The sequence below is a fragment of the Procambarus clarkii genome, chromosome 9, assembly GCF_040958095.1.
Source record: "Procambarus clarkii isolate CNS0578487 chromosome 9, FALCON_Pclarkii_2.0, whole genome shotgun sequence".
Classification (NCBI taxonomy): Eukaryota; Metazoa; Arthropoda; class Malacostraca; order Decapoda; family Cambaridae; genus Procambarus; species Procambarus clarkii.
In genome coordinates, this window is record NC_091158.1 from 10,524,303 (window position 1) to 10,545,861 (window position 21,559).

At 44.1% G+C, this 21,559-nt stretch overlaps 1 protein-coding gene across 1 annotated transcript in view; it reads right to left on the minus strand.

Moving 5' to 3' along the window:
* Window positions 1-21,559, minus strand: part of LOC123766249 (thiol S-methyltransferase TMT1A) — a 44,256-nt gene that overhangs the window by 5,109 nt on the left and 17,588 nt on the right. The window contains 2 exon segments of the mRNA XM_045755291.2: window positions 190-308; window positions 7,271-7,405. Of these exon segments, the coding sequence (XP_045611247.2) occupies window positions 190-308; window positions 7,271-7,405 (254 nt within the window).

Here is a 21,559-nt window from a genome sequence, read left to right on the forward strand (position 1 = left end):
CCAGGAGTTAGGCAATTATTGTGCATTGTACTCTGGCAAAGGTCAATGGTTGACCCATGGGGACCTTGATAAGTGTAAGTACAGGCTTCCTGTCCCTGACACCATGAAATAATGCAGTACATTATCTGGATAGGCATTTATAATGTAATATAGATTGTTAAAGAGAACTAATGAGGCCATTTTACTCACTGGAGCTAGTACACGGAGGATCTGCTGAATGACCTTGTTGATGTTATCAACTGAGCAGAGAACAAGTGTGCTAACCACCACGTCAATGCTGTTGTCTGCAACCATGTCTATGTTCTCCCCTGTGGAAATTTCAAAGTGATTAAATCTTCAACGTTTCATTAGAACTCTTCCAATGTGGTATAACACCTAACCACAAAGATTGGTCATATCATAAATTCTGTTGTAAAATTTGCATGACATCATCAGATATAGATTTCTAAGGAGGCCCCTTGATAGCTTACTGGTGCTTATGCCCTGGTAACATTAAGTCTAAGGATCATACCAGGCTTCTGAAATCCATTTTTTTTCTTTTGTTTAAAGATATATATACAAGAGTTGTTATATTCTTGTACAGCCACTAGTATGCATAGCGTTTCGGGCAGGTCCCTGGAATACGATCCCCGCCGCAAAGAATCATTGTTACAACCAAGTACTCATTTTACTGTTGAGTTAAACAGAGGCTACATTTAAGGATTTGCGCCCAGTAAATCCTCCCCGGCCAGGATACGAACCCATGACAAAGTGCTCACGGAATGCCAGGCGAGTGTCTTACCACTACACCACGGAGACATGCTGACATGGTGAAACCAGTATCTGAATGAGGTGAGGGGAGTTTGAGGATAAGAGACCTATGCAGAACTGAGGAAGCAGACCAGAAAGATTAGGTGTAATAAAACAAGTAATTACCTTTTGAAAGAAAAAATTAACAGTGAAGAAAACAAGACAGGGTAGTTGTCTATATATTAACAGCCCTGTCCTCTTCATTCTTCTTTATCCACTCCACTTGAACCCCTCTGACTCTTGGTTCTATCTTCCTCCTGAGTCCTCCTCCTCTGTCTTTTGGCCCTTACCAACATATAACCATCCCGGCCAATATCTACCCTCCACCTAACCATCCTCCTGTCACCCGCTCTTGTTTTCCCATCCTGCCCAAGACAGTACCAGCTATCTCATAGTACCTTGATGCAAGATATGTGTCGCTCAAAAATGTAAGTCTGGTCCCTTTCCCACTTCCTCCTTGACAGTTAAGAAGGCATTAATACTTCTCCCAACTCAGCCCATCGTTCTTGTTCTTGCAACTCCTCCTGTTTTGATAAAGCGGAATCATCCGATCCTTGCTATAGCAGTTCCCGGCACCCTTGTCCCTTCCTCTGATACTGCCCCTAGTTTGGACCACAATGTCATTTCTGTCCTTGAGCCTTGACTTCCTTGGCACCACCCCTTGCTTGTGCCTCTTTCTTCACAAGACCCTGTCGACTCATCTGTGCCCTTACCACAGCCCTCTCGGCTTGACCATCTCTGCTGACTCTACCTATGCCCCCTAACCCCTCATTTCTCTGATGCTGATCTTACCTATTTCTGTGCCCTTCTCTTTGTCTCATATCATTAATTTTCTGAGGGGGAGCCCCTACGGCTCCCCGGAGCTATCTATGGCCGATATGGATACCCTAACTATTTTGCATCAGTCGATGTGGGTGGAGTTATAGGCCTACCGGGGACCACGAGCCAGAACCTGGCCCCCCTCACAGAGGCACGAGGAGCAATGGCCCATAGAAATGCACATGTGATTTGGAGCATTCTATATCTGCCATTGACCGGGACAGGCACCCAGAAAGGTAAGAGCCGCAAAACAAACCCCTATTCTGGTTAACAATGAAAATCATCAAACGAGTGGACAGAACTTCCCAAAGGAAAAACGAACAAAGAAGCATGACGTCACATGAGCCGTTCCGCATGTCTGCGCAGCTCCCCCCCTCCCCGGGAGGGGGAAGGGGGAGCCCCAGACCCTCACACCGGCGATCCTCACCTCAGTTCCTCGGCTGATAGGATCGTGCATAGTCGTGTGGCTCCAGCTCCAATCTTCTCTCAGTGCTGTTACTTGTTTTCAGTGCTGCTCTTACGGTGGTCATGTGAGCTGGGAGTGATGTTCTCAGGTACTCGGGCTGCATGTGCTTAGGGTCACCTTCCCTGAGTGCCCTGTAAGTACCGCCCTTGGGGCTTGGGGTTCCCTTCCTCAAGTCACCTTGGGTCTACCTCTGTTGGCCTTTGGCTGCTTGGCATTTAGCCACCCTGAGTGTGTTAGGGGGTTTTCACCCTTGTTGCCTTGGGGTAAGTAGTAGTTGTTGCAATGGTGGGGCGCGGGGTACTGCGTAGCTAGTTTTCACCTTTAACAGCGCCCTGCTCTGTTCTCTTCGGGTATGTTGTACTCTTGCGAGGTTTTTCTTTTCTTTTTGTTTTTGCCTGGTGGGGAGGGGGGTCTGCCTCGTGTTCTCCCTCCCCCTTATATTAGGGTCATTGTGTGATGGCACCCCCCTGCTTCGCCCTTGTGAGTGGACACGTCCCGTGAGATCAGCTTTTAGCAGTTTGCTTGATAGTTTGGGGTGCCGGTTAGCAGTACCCTGCCTGGGATAACCCTTAGCAGATCCAGTCTAAGGGCCCTGGGAAACCCCACGGGGCACTTGGGTCCACTGGGTGTGACCCTTGCGTCCCCTCTCGCGTTCTGCGAGTTTAAGGGTTGCTCTGTCCCCTTGTTTCAGGGTGACGCTCATTGTTTTTGCCTCTGTCATGCTGCCTATTGGGTTGGTGACACATTCAACCCGAGTCCTGTGAGCTTTTTTCGCTTGTTTGTGGCGCCATTCACTCAATTTGTTGATGACATTCTTCGGGTGCAGGCAGCTCGTGCGTTGCCGGATGGGTTGTTGCAACGTGCTAGTTTGGTTGCTTCCCTGGATGCCCCGAGGCTGCCCCGTTTTGCTTCTCAGGACCTGGACTTGGGGGTGTTGGTCGCGTCGGCCTTGATTCAGTCCGCGCCCCTCATTCTTCCCCTGTTGTGGTTCGTTTGGTACCCCCCCCCCCTTCCCCCCTGTTTCCGGCTCCTAGGCGTCTGAGGGCTTCGGGGTCGGGGCAGGGTTTCGAGGTTTGAGACTGGCAGTTTCGGGAGTTGCGTCGGAGGCCTTCGAGTCTGTTCCTCCAGCCGTAGTTCCAGGGTCTAGCCAGTGGGCCCGCTCTCTTCCTGCTTTTTCGGCCACCCCGGCTTTTTCTTGAGGACGGGGCTTCGGAGGACGACTCGCCCCCGGGGCCTGACGTGGGGGTTCCTGGGGTTGAGGAGGGACTGGCTTGGGAGCCTTCGGCCCCGTTGGACCCCGCCTGGGTTTTTCCGACCTTCCGAGTGGGGCTTACTGTTACAAAGAGTGGGGTTTTTCCTTCTCCCCCCCCCCCCCAATCCCCCCTCTGCGTACAAGTTGCCTTTTGGGCGTCGGCCCCTCCCCGGGTTCGTTCTGTGTCTTATCAGGTCCTGCATGACTTTTGGGCACGGATGCTATTGAGTGCATTATTGGAACGTCTGTCGCCTTCCGGTGGGGCTTCCCTCCAGTCCTTTCAGGGACTAGTTGGTACTCTTCTGTTCTTATTCTCCTCTTTCGATGCTGTTTCCGATTTTAATAGTCGCCTCTTTCTGTCCTTTGTCTCGTCATTACTAATAATGGTTCCATATTCCTTGTTGGCATCCTCCCCGGGGCTTGAGTGGTGCAGCCTGGTCCTCACGTGTCCTGCGCATGCGCCATTGGTGATTGTTTTGTTCGGGTCGTGTGTGAGCGTGTGTCTGTATTCAGTGCACTTTTTCTCAGGTTATACACTGGTCTCACTCATCTTATCTCTCCAGTCCTCGCCCCTAGGTTCTTGGGGTCATTCTGGATTCTATGTGGGGGACACATCTAATTCTCTGCTGTGATGGTGCCCTCTCCTATTTCTCCCATATGCCGGATTTATGAGTCATATCAGCTTACCTGCTGGTTCTCTGAGATGCAGGGAATCCTTTGATGTATAAGGCTACCGAAATGGTTACTGATTTATGGAGAAATTTGTATTATAAGTTTGTAGGTAAAGGGGAAAAGTCGCGCCCTAGGTACAACAAAATGGCGCCCCCTTCCTGCAAATCCACCATTTTGTGTGCGGCGCCCGCCGGCCAGTGATTGGCTGGCTGAGGTCACATGACTTGAACGACCAATCAGTGCCCGCCCCTGGGTCTGTTACGTCACCGGGAGACCTGGCCCGCCGCCTGCAGAGCGCCAGGCGCTCAGAGATACAGGGAGCCGGTCGGCTGAGTGGACAGCACACTGGACTTGATCCTGTGGTCCCGGGTTTGATCCCGGGCGCCGGCGAGAAACAATGGGCAGAATTTCTTTCACCCTTTGCCCCTGTTACCTAGCAGTAAAATAGGTACGTGGGTGTTAGTCAGCTGTCACGGGCTGCTTCCTGGGGGTGGAGGCCTGGTCGAGGGGGGGGAAGGCTGGGGGGAATTGCGCTTCCTGGACGGGTCATGTCTGCTTAGCTGGATTGGTTCTTCCCTGGCTCGCCGGGTTTGGGTTCCTGGTTACCTGGCGGTCATTCCTTTTGGTTCTTTGACAGCCAATCTGTTTGGTGATCAGGTGACTTTTTGAATGTGTCCCACCTGCATGCTTCGTCTCAGCGGCAGTATGGGGTTTTATGGCGGTCCTTCTTTTTCCTTTTGTCTCTTTGTAGGTGTACTGTGCTCTTTGTTGTCATGGTCTTGTCCTTCTCTCATGGTGGTTTAGGGCCGTCTTCTCGCCGCATACCGCCACCCTGTCTTGTGCAGCACTGGCGGAGCCGCTTCGGATTGCTCCGGTTTTGTTGTTCCTTCTGCACCGTTTACGAGTTGTCTCGGGTGTTGTTCACCTCCAGCCTGCTCATGCTCCACCTGAGCCATCCTGCTCTAGGGCAGGGTGCTCTCTTCTCTATTCCCTTTGGTTTGTTGTGGCCCCTTTGGTTCTGGAGGGGTCCCTGGGGTTGTTGCTGCTTGGTTGGTTGGCCGGGGTGCTTCTTCTTGTGTCTGGTTGCAGCTTTCTGCCATTCTTTGCGCGCTACAGCCTCTGCGGCCGGGCTGCATTTTGGGTTGTTCCGGTTTCCTTTCCCTGTTCTCGGGTTCGGAGTCTCCAGTCGTCCGCTGGGTCCTTCTGTCTAACCGGCCTGTGGTCTCTCTTCGTGCCCTTGGTGTCCGTAGGGTTGCTGCACTTGCTGCCGTCTTTGGTGGCAAGTCTTGGGCTGACATTCGGGCACAGGGTTGTTTTGGTGGTTGCACTGGGTCCCGGCTGCCCACTCACTCATGTATGTTCCTAGGCCTAGTTGGGCCTATGTCGCTTTGGGTCGGCTGTTGCAGCCTGTTGTCTCGACTTCGTGTTGTGGTATGAGCACCGACCGCCTCCCGGATGCATCCCTCTGTTTTCGTCTTTGGTGAGGTAGCTCCGGGGAGCTGTAGGGGCTTCCCCCAGAAAACCAGCGTTGAATGTAATGAAACACCATTTTCTGGGCGAGTCCCGGAGACTCTGCTGGCAACCCGCACTCCCTCTGGTCGGCGTTTTTTTGTGTTTTTTGATATCCAGCCTCAGAACTGGAGTGAGGATCTCCAGCGTGAGAGTTTGAGGCTCCCCCTTTGCCCTCCAGGGGAGGGGGGGGAGTTGCGCAGACATGCGGCACGGCTCGTGTGACGTCATGCTTGTTTGTTTTTCCTTTGGGGAGTTCTGTCCACTCGTTTGATGATTTTCGTTGTTAACCAGAATAGGGGTTCATTTTGTGGCGCTTACCTTTCTGGGTGCCTGTCCCGGTCGATGGCAGATATAGAATGCTCCAAATCACATGTGCATTTCTATGGGCCATTACTCCTCGTGCCTCTGTGTGGGGACCAGGTTCTGGCTTGTGGTCCCCGGTAAGCCTAGAACTCCACCCACATCCACTGATGCAAAATAGTTAGGGTATCCATATCGGCCATGGATAGCTCCGGGGAGCCTCCGGGACTCGCCCAGAAAATGCCTTTTCATTACATTCAACACTTTTTTTTTTTTTTTGTTTTATTGTCATAGCTGAATCTTTGCTATACAATATTTGTTATTCAATGGTATAATAACTATAACAAATGTGGTTTGTGGTTTAGTGCCAAATTTAATGAATGGTAACTTTTGATCTTGCAATTTTTGTTTGTTTTGCTTTGCTTTGCTTTTTGTTCCTTTGTTTTTGTCTCTAGGAGCCTTTGCATGGTGCTTGTCCTGGTCAATTCCCTGGTTATTCCTTTCTCTTCTCCCCTCTCTTTTCTTCCACCTTCTACTGGTAACCCTAACTCCATTGCTCTCTTGAATGATGTTCCTTTTACTCTTCCTCTTTTTCTGTCAAACATTTATTCCTCTGCACCTTGTGTCTTTGTGATTACAATCTGACCTTTTGTTTTCGTATTGGCATCATAATGAAATTCAGCGCCTTTTGAATATCCAGTGACACAGACAATATTACTTATGCTTCCTGGCTTTACACTTTTTGATAAACTGATGACTGACTACATTACAGTGAGGTAAAGTACCAACAACCCCCATTCACTAACATTGAACAGTTGTTCAATATAACATATTATTTGGAATTTAATCAAATTCTGTAGATCTAAGAATTAACAATATTCAAAACTGAGACTTGAACAGAAGTTATTTCTTAACATACATGTAAATAACAGTCAGTTTAATTGCCATATAAAAATTTTATCTAAATCCATAGATATACAGGACTCTGATAACTGGCTTTATGCACCTAGCTCGGCTCTGATAACACTATATTATTGTGCTTGCTGTCTATCCATGCCTTGCCTAGAGTATATGAACCTGTGAATCTTCCACTCAAAGACTACCTCACATATAATTAGAGTACTGAACACATCAACAATTAGAAAATCAATAAACTTCAACTATAAACAGCAAGCAGCACCTTTGTTTAAATCCTTCAACATGTTAAATATAAAGAGCACAAGAGCATACACAACAACATGTACACACCAACGTGTATACGCCTCACAGAGTATATAACCTGGCATTTATGTAGCAAAGTCGAGCATATTAGTTTAAGGACTGGTGAGGTTTGAAAATGTATACCTGAAAGCAAAAAAATTAACAGAGACAGAAACACGGTTTCTTTAGTGCATGGTATTTGTGTATAGTATTTGTACAAATACTGTACACACAAAGCATTATACAAGACATGGATTTACCAGTGGAGACAATGATGTCTTCAGAATGTATGTTGGGGAACTTTTTCCTGTTATTGTCATAGTAGGCCTTGAAATGCGGGTTGGGGTCCACCACAACCAGCCGAGTCCTCTCAGGATAGTAAGCAAAGTTCGTCCCTGGCAATTACAAATCACATTAGCTATGAACGTTTACAATACAGTATTGATACAGTATTAATAAGCAAAAACATTTAATAAATAAGCAAATTGTTGAAATGTAAAGAAATTGTAATGAATGTAATGTAAACAGTGATACAGAACTATGAATGTAAATTTGTGATACAGAACTATGAATGCAAATGAATGTAAATTAATGGTACAGAACTATGATTATAAATGAATGTGAATTGGCGATAAAGAATTATGAGTTGAAAACACTGTAATAGTGAAAGTAAGTAAAACTGACATAACATAAAGATTCAGAAATATGTACAAGATATATTTATGCAAGGAGAGGTTCTGAAACTAACACCGAACACTTTGGCTGCGAGACTATTTCACATCTTCTTCAAAGGACATTAATTGAGTGACAAGCAATTGTGTGTTTAATAACATAGTTCCCAATACTGTATAGAGCAGCTTGGTTATAAATATTACCTCTGTCATCAATAGATGGCATTGAAGGGCAAGTGAACTACTGAAAAATATTTTTGAGTCCACATAAAATGTTAATGAATTACAGTACATGTATTTGTAGAGACGAATACAAACTTTGTCAATACTGTGTTTCTTTGTCACTCATAATAAATTGCCTTGGTTCATTCCAGAACTCTTATAAGTTATATATGGGTATCTGGTTAAGTTTAATACAGCTACAATATTATTGTTTGGCCAGTACTTTATGCATTGAATGACCCAACTCATTGTCAGGTCTGTTGTAACTCTTTGGATAAATATATTTTCTTTATTCTTTACACCTCATAACACTGAAACATATTAATAAATTTGTATTTATTTATATACTGAATGAGCTTGCTTATCTAGATTCCACTTAACCAGATAATTGGGTAATCGGGCCAAAATCACATCCAGATAATTTTCTGGCAGAACTTTGCAATATCCAAATAGTAATCTGGATAATTCGAGGTTTGGCTGGATACTGCAGACAGACAGTGTGTTTAAATAAGTTTGGATAACTTTCTGCTAACTTCTCCATATCTGCACATACAGTATATCCGGAAAACAGGAGATTTTACCGGATACTGCAGACAGGCATTGGGCCATTCCATATCAGTCCTGTGCAGCTGTGGCTCGAGGTGTGGGGGGTATAGGACATGCTGGAGTGGGTGGTTTCAGGTTAGGGTGTGTCAAGAGAGAGTTGGGAGGGACTGCCTGGAGGAGGAGGAGGAGGAGCATGTGGAGTATTATTATTATTTGTATGGTATATAAATTATCTATTATCTGTATTGTATAGAATAACTAAGAATTATTTTAGAACAATTCATCACGGTAAAAAAATAAAGAAATATCTAATATTATAACATATACAAATTTCTTAAAAACTATGTGCACAGGCTGAAGACTAGTTTCCTGCTAAAATTTGGGGATTTTTGTTTCTGCCTGATGGCCTATGTAACATGCCTAGCCTGCCTCTAGTGGACTCATCTAGACCTGGTCAAGCTAAACAGGTCATGTGCTTCCAACCTATGCATTATACCAGTGCTGTGCCATTAGGGAAACATTTTCTTAACGTTTTGGTTTTCATATGATCTTTGATAATTTTTTCCCAAGACTATGACTGATAACAACAGTACTCATTCTGGAGATAAATACACTGTACATGAAATACATTTCAACCAGTGGGAGTGAGGGGGGGGGGCAAGCACTAGTAGAGGGTGCAGTAGAAAAAATTTGAAGCCTTGAAACAATGCACAATTGGATGAGGCTGTGTACAAGTGGTTTGCACAGCACTGTACAGCTGGTGTGACAATTCACAGTGCTGAAATAAGAAATGCTGCAAGCAGGTTTGCAGTCAGCCTTGGGATACCAGATTTCCAACCAAGTGATGAGTGGATTGCAAGGTTCAAAGGAAGACACAATATTGTGAAGATGAAAAGTGTCAGTGAAGAATTGAGCTCAAATACAAGCAGTGTTGAACTATTTAAACATAAATTAAAACATGCATTGTCTAATAATTTATATTATCAAATATATAATGGTGATGAAACTTGGCTGTATTGGAGGTGTTTGCCTGGAAAAACTCTAGCTCTGAGGAGTGAGGGTAGTGTGCCAAGGCACATTATCCTCAAGGTTAACAAGGACTGGCTGTCAGCCATGGTGTGTGCCAATGCTGATGGCACACACACACCAATGTGTTGCCAAGTATTGGCAAATCCAAGAAACCAAGAGCCTTGCAACATTGCTTGAACAGGCAGTTCACTTTATAGTATAGTTTTATAGAACTGCCTGTGCTTTATAGTTCAAAAAATGCATGGTTTACACAGGCACTCTTTCCTTCTTGGTTTCATGATGTATTTTGCAAGGAAGTTTGTGGCCATCAAATTAAGAAACACAAAGTTAGGTCAAGCAAAGTTCAGGCTTTGCTGTTGCTTGAAAATGCACCTGACCACCCCAAAATTGACACCTTAGCCACTAATGATGCAAGGCAAGATAACAAGTATGGCACTTCCTCCTAATATCACCTCTCTCATCCAGCCAATAGATCAGTGAGTTATCTGTGCCACGAAGAGGTTGTACATCAAAAAGATGCTCAATGAAATTTTGGTGGTTTTGCCTCTCGAGGAAGATGAGGACCTTGGTGTGGATAACATGGCTAAAAGAACCTTTTGAGGATTTGAAAAATCTATTCCATCAAGGAAGCAATTTATAACTGGGGAAAAGTGTGGAATGAGGTAAAGGAATCAAGTACGTTCAACAATGAAGAGGACGAGGAAGATATTAATTTTTAAGGATTTAAAGATGAGATCCGCGAAATGTTCAGAAATCCTGGTGAAAATTTAGAAAGATAGGATGTGGATGAATGGCTTGAAAGAAATGCTAATGACCCAGGATATGGTGTTTTGATCGAAGAAGAGATTCTCCAGTCTGTTACTGATGTAAGGTCGATAAAACGGAGAATGGTGAAGATGGCAATAAGGAACCAACACCACAGACAATGAAATTCAGTTTACTCATGTCTTCTGTTGATATATTAATTAATTTTTCATCCAACTGTGCTAATCCAGAAGTTGGAAACATGTATCAATACTTGAGGCAAAGCAAAGAACTGATCATAAGAGAGGCCAATGAACACAGGAGGGGCCTGGTGGCTTTGTGGACAGCACTCAGGATTCGTAGTCCTAGGGACAGGGGAGGATCGATCCCCGGCGATGGCAGAAACAAATGGGCAGAGTTTCTTTCTCCCTGATGCCCCTGTTACCTAGCAGTAAATAGGTACCTGGGTGGGAGTTAGACAGCTACTATGGGCTGCTTCCTGGGGAGGGGGGGTGTATGTGTGGAATAACAAAAAAATCTGGTGATTGCCAGTTGAGAGGCAGGCCAAAAGAGCCAGAGCTCAACCTCTGCAAGCACAACTAGGTAAATACAGGAGGCCAGCTAAACTCTGAGTCTTATTTGGTAAGAACAGCAAGCCAAGGACCTTCAAACAGTGAGGCTTCACAAGCAAGCCAAATACCTTCAACCAGTGTAGGCCTCACAAGCCAAGGACCTTCAACCAGTGAGGCCTCACGAAGCCAAGGACTGTCAACCAGTGAGGCCTCGCAAGCAAGCCAAGTGCCTTCAACCAGTGAGGCATCACAAGCAAGTCAAGGACCTTCAACCAGTGAGGCCTCACAAGCAAGCCAAGTGCTTTCAACCAGTGAGGCATCACAAGCAAGTCAAGGACCTTCAACCAGTGAGGCCTCACAAGCAAGCCAAGTGCCTTCAACCAGTGAGGCATCACAAGCAAGCCAAGGACCTTGAACCAGTGAGGCCTCACAAGCAAGCCAAGGGCCTTGAACCAGTGAGTCCTAACAAACAAGCCAAGGACCTGCTTGAGATGATTTTCGGGGCTTAGCGTCCCCATAGCCCTGTCCTCGACCAGGCCTCCTTTTTGTTACACATTCCCAGGAAGCAGCCCTAGCAGCTGTCTAACTCCCAGGTACCTATTTACTGCTAGGTAACAGAGGCATCAGGGTGAAAGAAATTCTGCCCATTTATTTCCGCCTCCACCGGGGATCGAACCCGGAACCTCAGGACTACGAATCCGAAGCGTTGTCCACTCAGCTGTCAGGACCTTCAACCAGTGAGGCCTCACAAGGAAGCCAAGGACCTTCTTGAGAGGTTATCTTGCCAAGCTCATGTACTGTACAGTAATTTTAGTGTTGTGTGTGAGGTTAGGTTAAGTTATGTAACTTTTCAAGAATCCTTAGCTTAAAGATGTGTATCATCAATTAAGAAGACAAACCAAAAGGTAAGCTGAAGTTTCTGTTTTAAATTACAATACTGATATATTTTTAATTATAATGTATGTGAAAATTCATATTACATTGGTTGTGGTACAATTAATTTTGAATTTGTTAATTTTTGTACTTTCCCCAGTAAGAATTTTGCTTATCCGGATATTCGGCTTATCAGGGGGGGGGGGGGGGGGGCAGGTCCTTCTCATATAGTCCAAGTAAGCGAACTCATGCAGTATTTACAGTACTGTATATAAAACCTTAGACCTTTGTGGCTGACGACATCTCTCAAATATGGCTTTCTGTTGGCATAGATAGAAAGCCTGGTAGGCTTAAGGATGGTGCCCCAAGGAAAAATATTACCTATCCCAGAATGCAAGTTAGAATAGTCAACTAACTTCCTATTTATTGCTAGGTGAACACCACCACCAGGTATAAAGAGAGGTTTCACTCTGCCCAGGCATCAAACTCCAGATAAATTGGCTGTTTCATTGAAATTTACAAATATTTGGTGTAATGGTTGAAGCAGTGTATGCAAGCCAGTAAGACACCAATACATTCGGCAAAATTTAAAAAAATCTGCTGCATGTGTAATATGAACATGGCACCCTTCATACCTTGCACTATCATCTCTATTAGTTGAGAATCAACAGTTTCACTCAGGCGCTGGTAATTTGTACACTTTTAATTTCAGACATGACTGGTTCCGCAATGCATATCCCCTACTGTAGAGAACCTTTCTGTATAATAACTGTACAATGGAAAGGGGGCCCCATTAGAATACCAACTATATCCCATTAATGATTCTATGGGTGTAGCAGTGCAGTCTGACTGTGGGAGGTCACTTTTGTACCATGACTTGGGAGGGGTGATCTTGTGCAGCCTAGGGTGGGAGGTGAGGTTATGCAGTCTGCCTGTGGGAGGTGAGGTTATGCAGTCTGCCTGTGGGAGGTGAGGTTATGCAGTCTGCCTGTGGGAGGTGAGGTTATGCAGTCTGCCAGTGGGAGGTGAGGTTATGCAGTCTGCCAGTGGGAGGTGAGGTTATGCAGTCTGCCAGTGGGAGGTGAGGTTATGCAGTCTGCCTGTGGGAGGTGAGGTTATGCAGTCTGCCAGTGGGAGGTGAGGTTATGCAGTCTGCCTGTGGGAGGTGAGGTTATGCAGTCTGCCTGTGGGAGGTGAGGTTATGCAGTCTGCCTGTGGGAGGTGAGGTTATGCAGTCTGCCTGTGGGAGGTGAGGTTATGCAGTCTGCCTGTGGGAGGTGAGGTTATGCAGTCTGCCAGTGGGAGGTGAGGTTATGCAGTCTGCCAGTGGGAGGTGAGGTTATGCAGTCTGCCAGTGGGAGGTGAGGTTATGCAGTCTGCCTGTGGGAGGTGAGGTTATGCAGTCTGCCTGTGGGAGGTGAGGTTATGCAGTCTGCCTGTGGGAGGTGAGGTTATGCAGTCTGCCTGTGGGAGGTGAGGTTATGCAGTCTGCCTGTGGGAGGTGAGGTTATGCAGTCTGCCTGTGGGAGGTGAGGTTATGCAGTCTGCCTGTGGGAGGTGAGGTTATGCAGTCTGCCAGTGGGAGGTGAGGTTATGCAGTGTGCCAGTGGGAGGTGAGGTTATGCAGTCTGCCTGTGGGGGGTTGAGGTTGTGGAGTCTGCCTGTGTGAGGTGAGGTTGTGCAGTCTGTCTGTGGAAGGTAGGCTTGTGCAGTTTGGCTGTGGGAGAACAGCTTGTGTAGTACATCTTATTTATTGAGACACTACAACTCTGCTGCTAGTGTGAAACTGTTTAGATTAGGTATTAAGATTTCAGATCTGTTGACTGCCAAGGTGCAGCCAATTATAGACTGCCAGCACAAAATACTGTGTGTGTGTGTAGTGTGTGTGTGTGTGTGTGTGTGTGTGTGTGTGTGTAGTGTGTGTGTAGTGTGTGTGTGTGTGTGTGTGTGTGTGTGTGTAGTGTGTGTAGTGTGTGTAGTGTGTGTGTGGTGTGTGTAATGTGTGTGTAGTGTGTGTGTGTAGTGTGTAGTGTGTGTGTAGTGTGTAATTACCTAAGTGTAATTACCTAAGTGTAGTTACAGGATGAGAGCTACGCTTGTGGTGTCCCATCTTCCCAGCACTCTTTGTCATATAACGCTTTGAAACTACTGACGGTCTTGGCCTCCACCACCTTCTCACTTAACTTGTTCCAACCGTCTACCACTCTATTTGCGAAGGTGAATTTTCTTATATTTCTTCGGCATTTGTGTTTAGCTAGTTTAAATCTATGACCTTTTGTTCTTGAAGTGCCAGGTCTCAGGAAATCTTCCCTGTTGATTTTATCAATTCCTGTTACTATTTTGTATGAAGTGATCATATCACCTCTTTTTCTTCTGTCTTCTAGTTTTGGCATGTTTAATGCTTCTAACCTCTCCTCGTAGCTCTTGCCCTTCAGTTCTGGGAGCCACTTAGTAGCATGTCTTTGCACCTTTTCCAGTTTGTTGATGTGCTTCTTAAGATATGGGCACCACACAACTGCTGCATATTCTAGCTTTGGCCTAACAAAGGTCGTGAACAATTTCTTTAGTATATCGCCATCCATGTATTTAAATGCAATTCTGAAGTTAGAAAGCGTGGCATAGGCTCCTCGCACAATATTCTTTATGTGGTCCTCAGGTGATAGTTTTCTATCTAGAACCACCCCTAGATCTCTTTCTTTATCAGAATTCTTTAAAGATTTCTCACATAATATATAGGTTGTGTGGGGTCTATGTTCTCCTATTCCACATTCCATAAGATGGCATTTATTAACATTAAATTCCATTTGCCAAGTCGCACTCCATGTACTTATTTTGTCCAGGTCTTCTTGAAGGGCATGACAATCATCTAAGTTTCTTATCCTTCCTATTATTTTAGCATCATCAGCAAACGTGTTCATATAATTCTGTATACCAACTGGTAGATCATTTATGTAGACAATAAACATCACTGGTGCAAGAACTGAACCCTGTGGTACTCCACTTGTGACATTTCTCCAGTCCGATACATTGCCTCTGATCACAGCCCTCATTTTTCTATCAGTCAGAAAATTTTTCATCCATGTTAGAAGCGTACCTGTCACTCCTCCAATATTTTCCAGTTTCCAGAACAACCTCTTATGTGGAACTCGGTCGAAAGCCTTTTTTAGGGCCAGATAGATGCAGTCAACCCAACCATCTCTTTCCTGTAATATCTCTGTTGCTCGATCATAGAAACTGAGTAAATTTGATACACAGGATCTTCCAGATCGAAAACCATACTGTCTGTCTGATATTATATAATTTCTCTCCAGGTGTTCTACCCATTTAGTTTTCATTATTTTTCCAATATTTTGACTATTACACTTGTCAATGATACCGGTCTATAATTAAGGGGGTCTTCCCTGCTTCCACTTTTGTAGATTGGCACTATGTTAGCCTTTTTCCACACATCAGCTACAACTCCTGTATACAGGGATGCCTGAAAAATCAGTTGAAGAGGAATGCTGAGCTCAGGTGCACATTCTCTCAGAACCCATGGTGAAACTCCATCTGGACCAACTGCTTTGTTCTTATTTAGCTCCTTGAGCATTTCTTCCACTTCGTCTCTAGACACCTCTATGTGCTCTATGTTGTTCTCTGGAATTCTTATTGTATCTGGTTCCCTGAAGATTTCATTTTGTACAAACACACTTTGGAACTTTTCGTTTAATGTTTCACACATTTCCTTTTCATTTTCCGTGAATCTATTTCCCATATTCAACCTCTGAATATTATCCTTTACCTACAATTTGTTGTTTATGAATTTATAGAACAGACCTGGTTCTGTTTTACATTTGTCTGCAATCCCTTTTTCAAAATTTCTTTCTGCCTCTCTCCTCACTGCCGTGTAGTTGTTTCTCGCATCTTTGTATCGCTGGTATGTTTGGGGGTTCGGCCTCTTCCTGTATTGATTCCATTTTTGTGTCTTTTGGTCTCTGGCCCTCTCGCACTTTCTGTTGAACCAATCCTGTTTCCTAGTTCTGCTTCTCTGTTTTGGTATAAATTTTTTTGTGCCTTTATCATATATTTCACAAAACCTGACATACATCTCATTCACTTCCTTGCCTAGCAACAAGTCTGTCCAATTATACTCACTAAAAAATTTTCTAAGGTTGCCATAATATCCTCTCCTAAAGTCAGGTTTTTCATTTGCATCGACCGTCATATTTTCTTCCAGATTATAACGCATTGCATACTTTATTCCCAAAAAGACATGGTCACTTTTACCCAAGGGAGGAAGGTACTGAATGTCAAATATTTCTTCCTCCTTCCTGGTAAATATCAAATCTAGCATGGAGGGGACGTCTCCTTCCCTCATCCTCGTAGCTTGTTTAACATGTTGATACAAGAATGTTTCCAGGATGAGGTCTATAAATTTACAGGTCCAGAAATCTTGTTTATAGCTTCACATGCTTCCCAGTCTATGGATTTCAAGTTGAAGTCGCAGACTATCAACAGTCATGAACTATCGTTATCCGCTCTTGCTATGATCTCTCTCATTATTGTTATAAGACCTTCTCGTTTACTATCTAGCTCCTCCTTTGACCATGTGCTGCTTAACGGTGGACTATATGCATTTATGATCATTAGTTTATCATCCTCATGGCAGATCTCTAGTGCTATTATGTCAACTTCTTGTGGATTGGCAGTCACTATTTCGTTCACCTTTAGGCGTTCTTTCACCAGCACAGCAACGCCACTGCCTTTCCTGATTTTTCTGTCCCGTCTCCAAATTGAGTAGCCCCTTTGGAATATGACCTCATTTAAAATAGCATCTTCAAGTTTTGTCTCCGTGAGTGCAACAATGTCTGGTGTCTGCAGCTTTATTATATCACTTAACTCCAGTATCTTTGATCTTACTCCATCTATGTTGGTGTATGCCACCAAGTGTGCCACCAAGTGTGTGCGTGTGTCGGTTAGACATACAGCACGCCCTCCTGCGAGTACCCCAGTGTCAAGTATGGTTTGTGGGAAAGCCTGTCGTCAATGGTCTAGCATCATAATGAGGAAACCAGCTGTCAGGCCACCTACAAGTTCTTGCATAAATGTGCCTGAGTGAGTGAGTGAATAAGAGAGGTACCCTACCTGTAAGTACAAGATCTTGTCATTGTTTTATTGTCTGTCTGTGTTGATCTGAGGGATCAAGCACAGTTCTCACCTTCTCATACCTGACACAGGTATAGGTGAAGACACCCGACGGTGTATGCATGTTTATCTGTGTGGTACCACGACATTACACTCGTCTGTGAATGTGAGCTTCACATACACCACACATTTAGTATTGTGTGATATTATTATTGTGCATGTTATTGCCTGTCCCATTGACAGTGCCATTGTTGAGTTATTGCATATCATCATTACCCGAGTATCCGGTTGGAACTTTTGTAATCCCTTTGCATACCAGCAGTTAGGTTTGCCGTGTTAATGATTGGCTGTCAACTGTGTTAAGTGTTTCGCCACGAGTGGATCCGAATTGATTAGCCAGACGTCAAGTCTCGCTAATACAACCATAGCCATTCTGACACCAATCTAAAGTAAATCAAGCACTCTTTGTATTAGTGGTTAAGTTAGTAAATAAACTACTGTTAAGCTTTATGCGGTTTTTCCGTTGAACCACTTCTGAATACTGCCAACTATTTACTCAAGCCTTCAGCTCCAGGTGTCTCCTACACCGAGTTGTCTAATTCACTAAACTATAAATGTGATGAGGACCCTAAGAGTCCCTTAAAGTGTTAAATCATTGAGGAGAGTCCAATGATCAACATGGACCAGGACCAGGTGAGGCTAGTCTGAGAAGAGATCCTCAAGGACTCTAACTCGACCTTGCTCCCAGGCCCTGTATGGTTGCTCTCGTACTTTCTCTGCTGATTCTGACGGGTTCGTGAAGTGTCTGCCACCTGTACATTGGCAACGTACACATTGCAGTCGGGAAAGCTAAAATAGAAAACCCCAACACTCTTACCCGTAGAACTGTGGTACCCGACTTTGTGAGCGAGGGGACGCTTTTATTGTCAATCCTCACCTTCGATGCTGAACCCGATCTCGACGGACTGACAGCTCTTAACCCTTAGATCGCACATATTACCGCGAATATAGGGGGGCATATTAGCAAAAAATATTCAAATTACGTAAAAATAACTTAAAAATGTTAAACAAATCTCCAACTTAATGACTTCAGTGTCGCGAAACTTTCATCAAAATATTTTCAGAAATTGATTTTAGACAAATTTAAAAGAAATAAGAACGTTTTATTGATAAGGAGAACAGCTCCTAATAACTAGAACTGAAGGATTATGTAGTAATAAGAGATGCAAGCACCTGTTCTATGCTCAAAGAAGAACAATAGTAGTAAGAAGTGTCCACAAAGTGGATATGCAGTTGGTGTCTTTATATCATTGCTGAGTAATACATAATAACACAAATAATAATGAATAACTATGTTAATATGATTTATTTTGTTATATATCATATAAATACATTGTCCAATGTTAATATATGTTTCTTTCATCAATGTTCCAAAAAAAAATTTTTAGGGGAATTTTTTTTTAAGATTTTAGTTTTTTTCTCCTTTGTTTATTATCTGATTTTGTTGTAATCCTGGAGAATGCATATGTTTTCATAATTATGTTTAGATAGAATGAAATTGGTCAACAAATAAATCAGTCACAACTCACAAAACTTGGGACTTTAAATTTTTTTGGGCTAATTTTTTCTCTGATTTCAAACTCTATTTTCTTTGTCTTTTTAGGTTGTTTTGATGATTAGGGACCATATTAGGGCTTTTTCACTTATACCCTAAATATATCCCCTAAATCATTATAATTATTATAATTATCCCTATATTTTTTTTTTTTTTTTTTTTTTTGGGTGGGGGGTATTTTTCTTGACTTCATTTCAACACATATTGACCTACAACTTTCACATATTTGAGTACGAATGCCAAACAATGTTTATTAAAACATACAATTAAATTAACGAATTAAAACTACCTTTATTCATTGTTGATAACTTCAAATTCAATTATCTCTGAAACCAGAGAACTTTAAACTTTGAGTGGCTTCTAAAATTCCAGTTATTAACCAATTCTCACTATTTTGACATATTGTGTGCTCAGCTGTCTGTTCTACAATCCCATCAGAATGGATTTTTCATAAACTTTATACATTTGGAGTTATAATTTTTTTTGTCTAAATTTGCCGCATATTTCAAATGCCTTATTGACGATTTTTTTTACAATAAACTATACTGAAAACCTATATTCTAATTTGATGAAAATGAAGAGCATATGCTATTCTGAGAGAATAATAACATTAAATGAACAATTAATGATAGTTCATATTTTTTATTCTGAATTGAAAATCTGAAGTTTTCAATATTCACTTTTAAAATTAATTTTAATTCTCTTGTTTTTCAAGTTACCCTGTGATCATTTAGACAATGTTGGAGCATTTGCCTAGTTGATTATGCAAAAAAAAAAACTGGAAAGTGTTTGTGCAAGTTTTAAAAACTTATGTTAAATTATTTTTTGTCAAATCATATATGTATGTATTGCGCGGTCTAAGGGTTAAAGTGGCGATTGCGGGGCATATACTCACGATGCACCCCTGAGGGGGGCCCTGTCTTGTTGGGTATCCTATCCTCTAATTGTGGCTCCATGGTGGGTATAGGGGGTTTATTCGTGAAAGAAATAATAACTTGCTCATTATTATGCCGATGATTGACCCTCTTTTTCGCATCCCAGACTCGTGGGGTGGGCGACCAGTTAGCTTCCGAGTTAGACTACGTTGGAAAACTGGGCTTTGTAGCCCCTGCTACATTGGGCCCTAGCCGCAACGTTAAAATAACGTCGCTTTTCGCTCATATGCGCGCTATGGCTAAAGATGGACATACAGTAATTTGAAATGGAATCCGCTCACAAAATTAATGTAGTATCCCATTTTCTGTTTGGAGTCCTCCAGCTTACTTGGTTAGGGTAGGAGAGGAAACTTAAAATTAACGGTTTTAATGACGTTTTGAAACCATAGGAGAACTTCCTGCCCTCCTAACCTACCAGAGGACCCTTAACTTGCTGTTTTGGAAGAAACAGGTTTTGACTGTTTCTGGAGAGAAAGAAGACTCTCCTTCTTTCCAGGCTTTGTGTGGTCCTGCTACATGGACTAAGCATTTTGATCTTAGTCATGTTGACCCTACCCTACTCGTCCTGATGATTTATTTCTCCATAAGCACCTTGTTGATTTGGTGGATATGTTGCTCACCGTACTGTTACCTGTGTTGTTGGAGCCCCTTCTCAGGAAGCGGCTGCCTGTTTGGCTTCGTTGTCCGGCATTGGGGAAACCCCTGTTCGGATCTCCAAAAATGCCCGGTTGAATGCCTGCATTGGCACAATTCTTCTCCTGCACCATGTTGCGACTGGTGACAGGGAACTTAAAGACTACCACGAGGATATTAAATATATCCTTGAGGCCCAAGGCCATTCTATCCTCCAGGTGTATACCTTCACTGGTCATGAAGGTATCCACCTGGATACCTTCACGACCACTTCACAAGGTGGATACCGTGAAAGTATCCACCTCGTGGTCGTCACCATCAGCCTCTTCACATTGTGAAGATCACGTTTGATGGTAGGTCCCTTCCCTCTTCAGTCATTCTTGCTGGTGCCAGATACTCCATTTAGGAGTACATCTCCTCTTCTCGCCTCTCCAGCAAGTGCTGGAGATTTGGGCATGGTCCCTTCAGGTGCAAAAGTGAGATCTCTCTCTGTCCCTTGTGTGGAACCTCGGGTCATTCTAAGACGGAGTGCCCTTCTTCCCAAACAATCTGCATCAATTGCGGTGATGCCCACCTTGCCTTCTCCTGTGCATGTGTGCATTATAAATTTGAGGAAGCCATCCTCAGTTTGAAGCATTGTGATCATTTGTCTTTTCCTGAGGCTAGGCGCCAGGTTTGCCGCCTTTTTTCTTTCTCTGGCATGTCTTATGCTCGTGTGTTGTGTTCCCCTTTTTCTTGCCCTTTCCTGCTTTCTCAGTTTTGCAACCGTTTCGAGGCCTTGGACCCTGACACCACCACCACTACCATCTCATCTGCTCCTTTGCGTTCTGGGCCAGAGGGTCCTTTCCTGGGTCTCCGTCTGGTGTTTCCTTCCTTCCCGGTCTTCCTTGTCTCCTGTGCCCTCCTTCCCCTTCTCCGCCCCACTCCTTCTCAGTCCTCCCCTCTGTCTCTTTGTCCTTCTCGTCACCTATCTGTTCATTGCCATTGTCCATGCTCCTCCCAGCATTGGTCATGTTGCCCGTTCCCATTCTCCTTCTCTTGTTGAAACTGTCGAGGCGGTTGTCCAGTATACTGCTGATGGTACACCTGTATATCTATGTCAGAAGCATAAGCCTGGCTCTTCTTCCTCCCCGGCGGGTAAGAAGTCTTCTAAGTATTCCGTACCGTCCAACTCCGATACTATCCCTGCTGCCTCCTCTCTTTTCAGTGATGGGGTCTAATGTCCCTCCTGTGGAGGTTTCCTTGGTCATTGATCCTCTCTTGGATGCTGCCCTTGCTCCAGTGCCCTCGCCTGTTTCTGTCCTTCCTGTCCCCGATTTCCTTGACTGCTCCTCTCTCTTGCCTCCTCCCGCTCCGGACTTTGCCGTTCGCCTCTGGTCCCTTGTCTCGGTTACTTTTGCTAGCTTTACCTCTGCCCCATCACCCTGATTTCACTGATCCTGATCTTGTTCTTCCTTAGTCTACTGTGTTCTGCTTTCCCTTGTTTCTCCCTTGTTATCTCTGTTTCTCATCTCTGTTTTTCTTCTCCCTTTCTTGCCTGTCTGCTCTCCAATGGAATATTCGTGCTTTTTATACCAACTTCCAT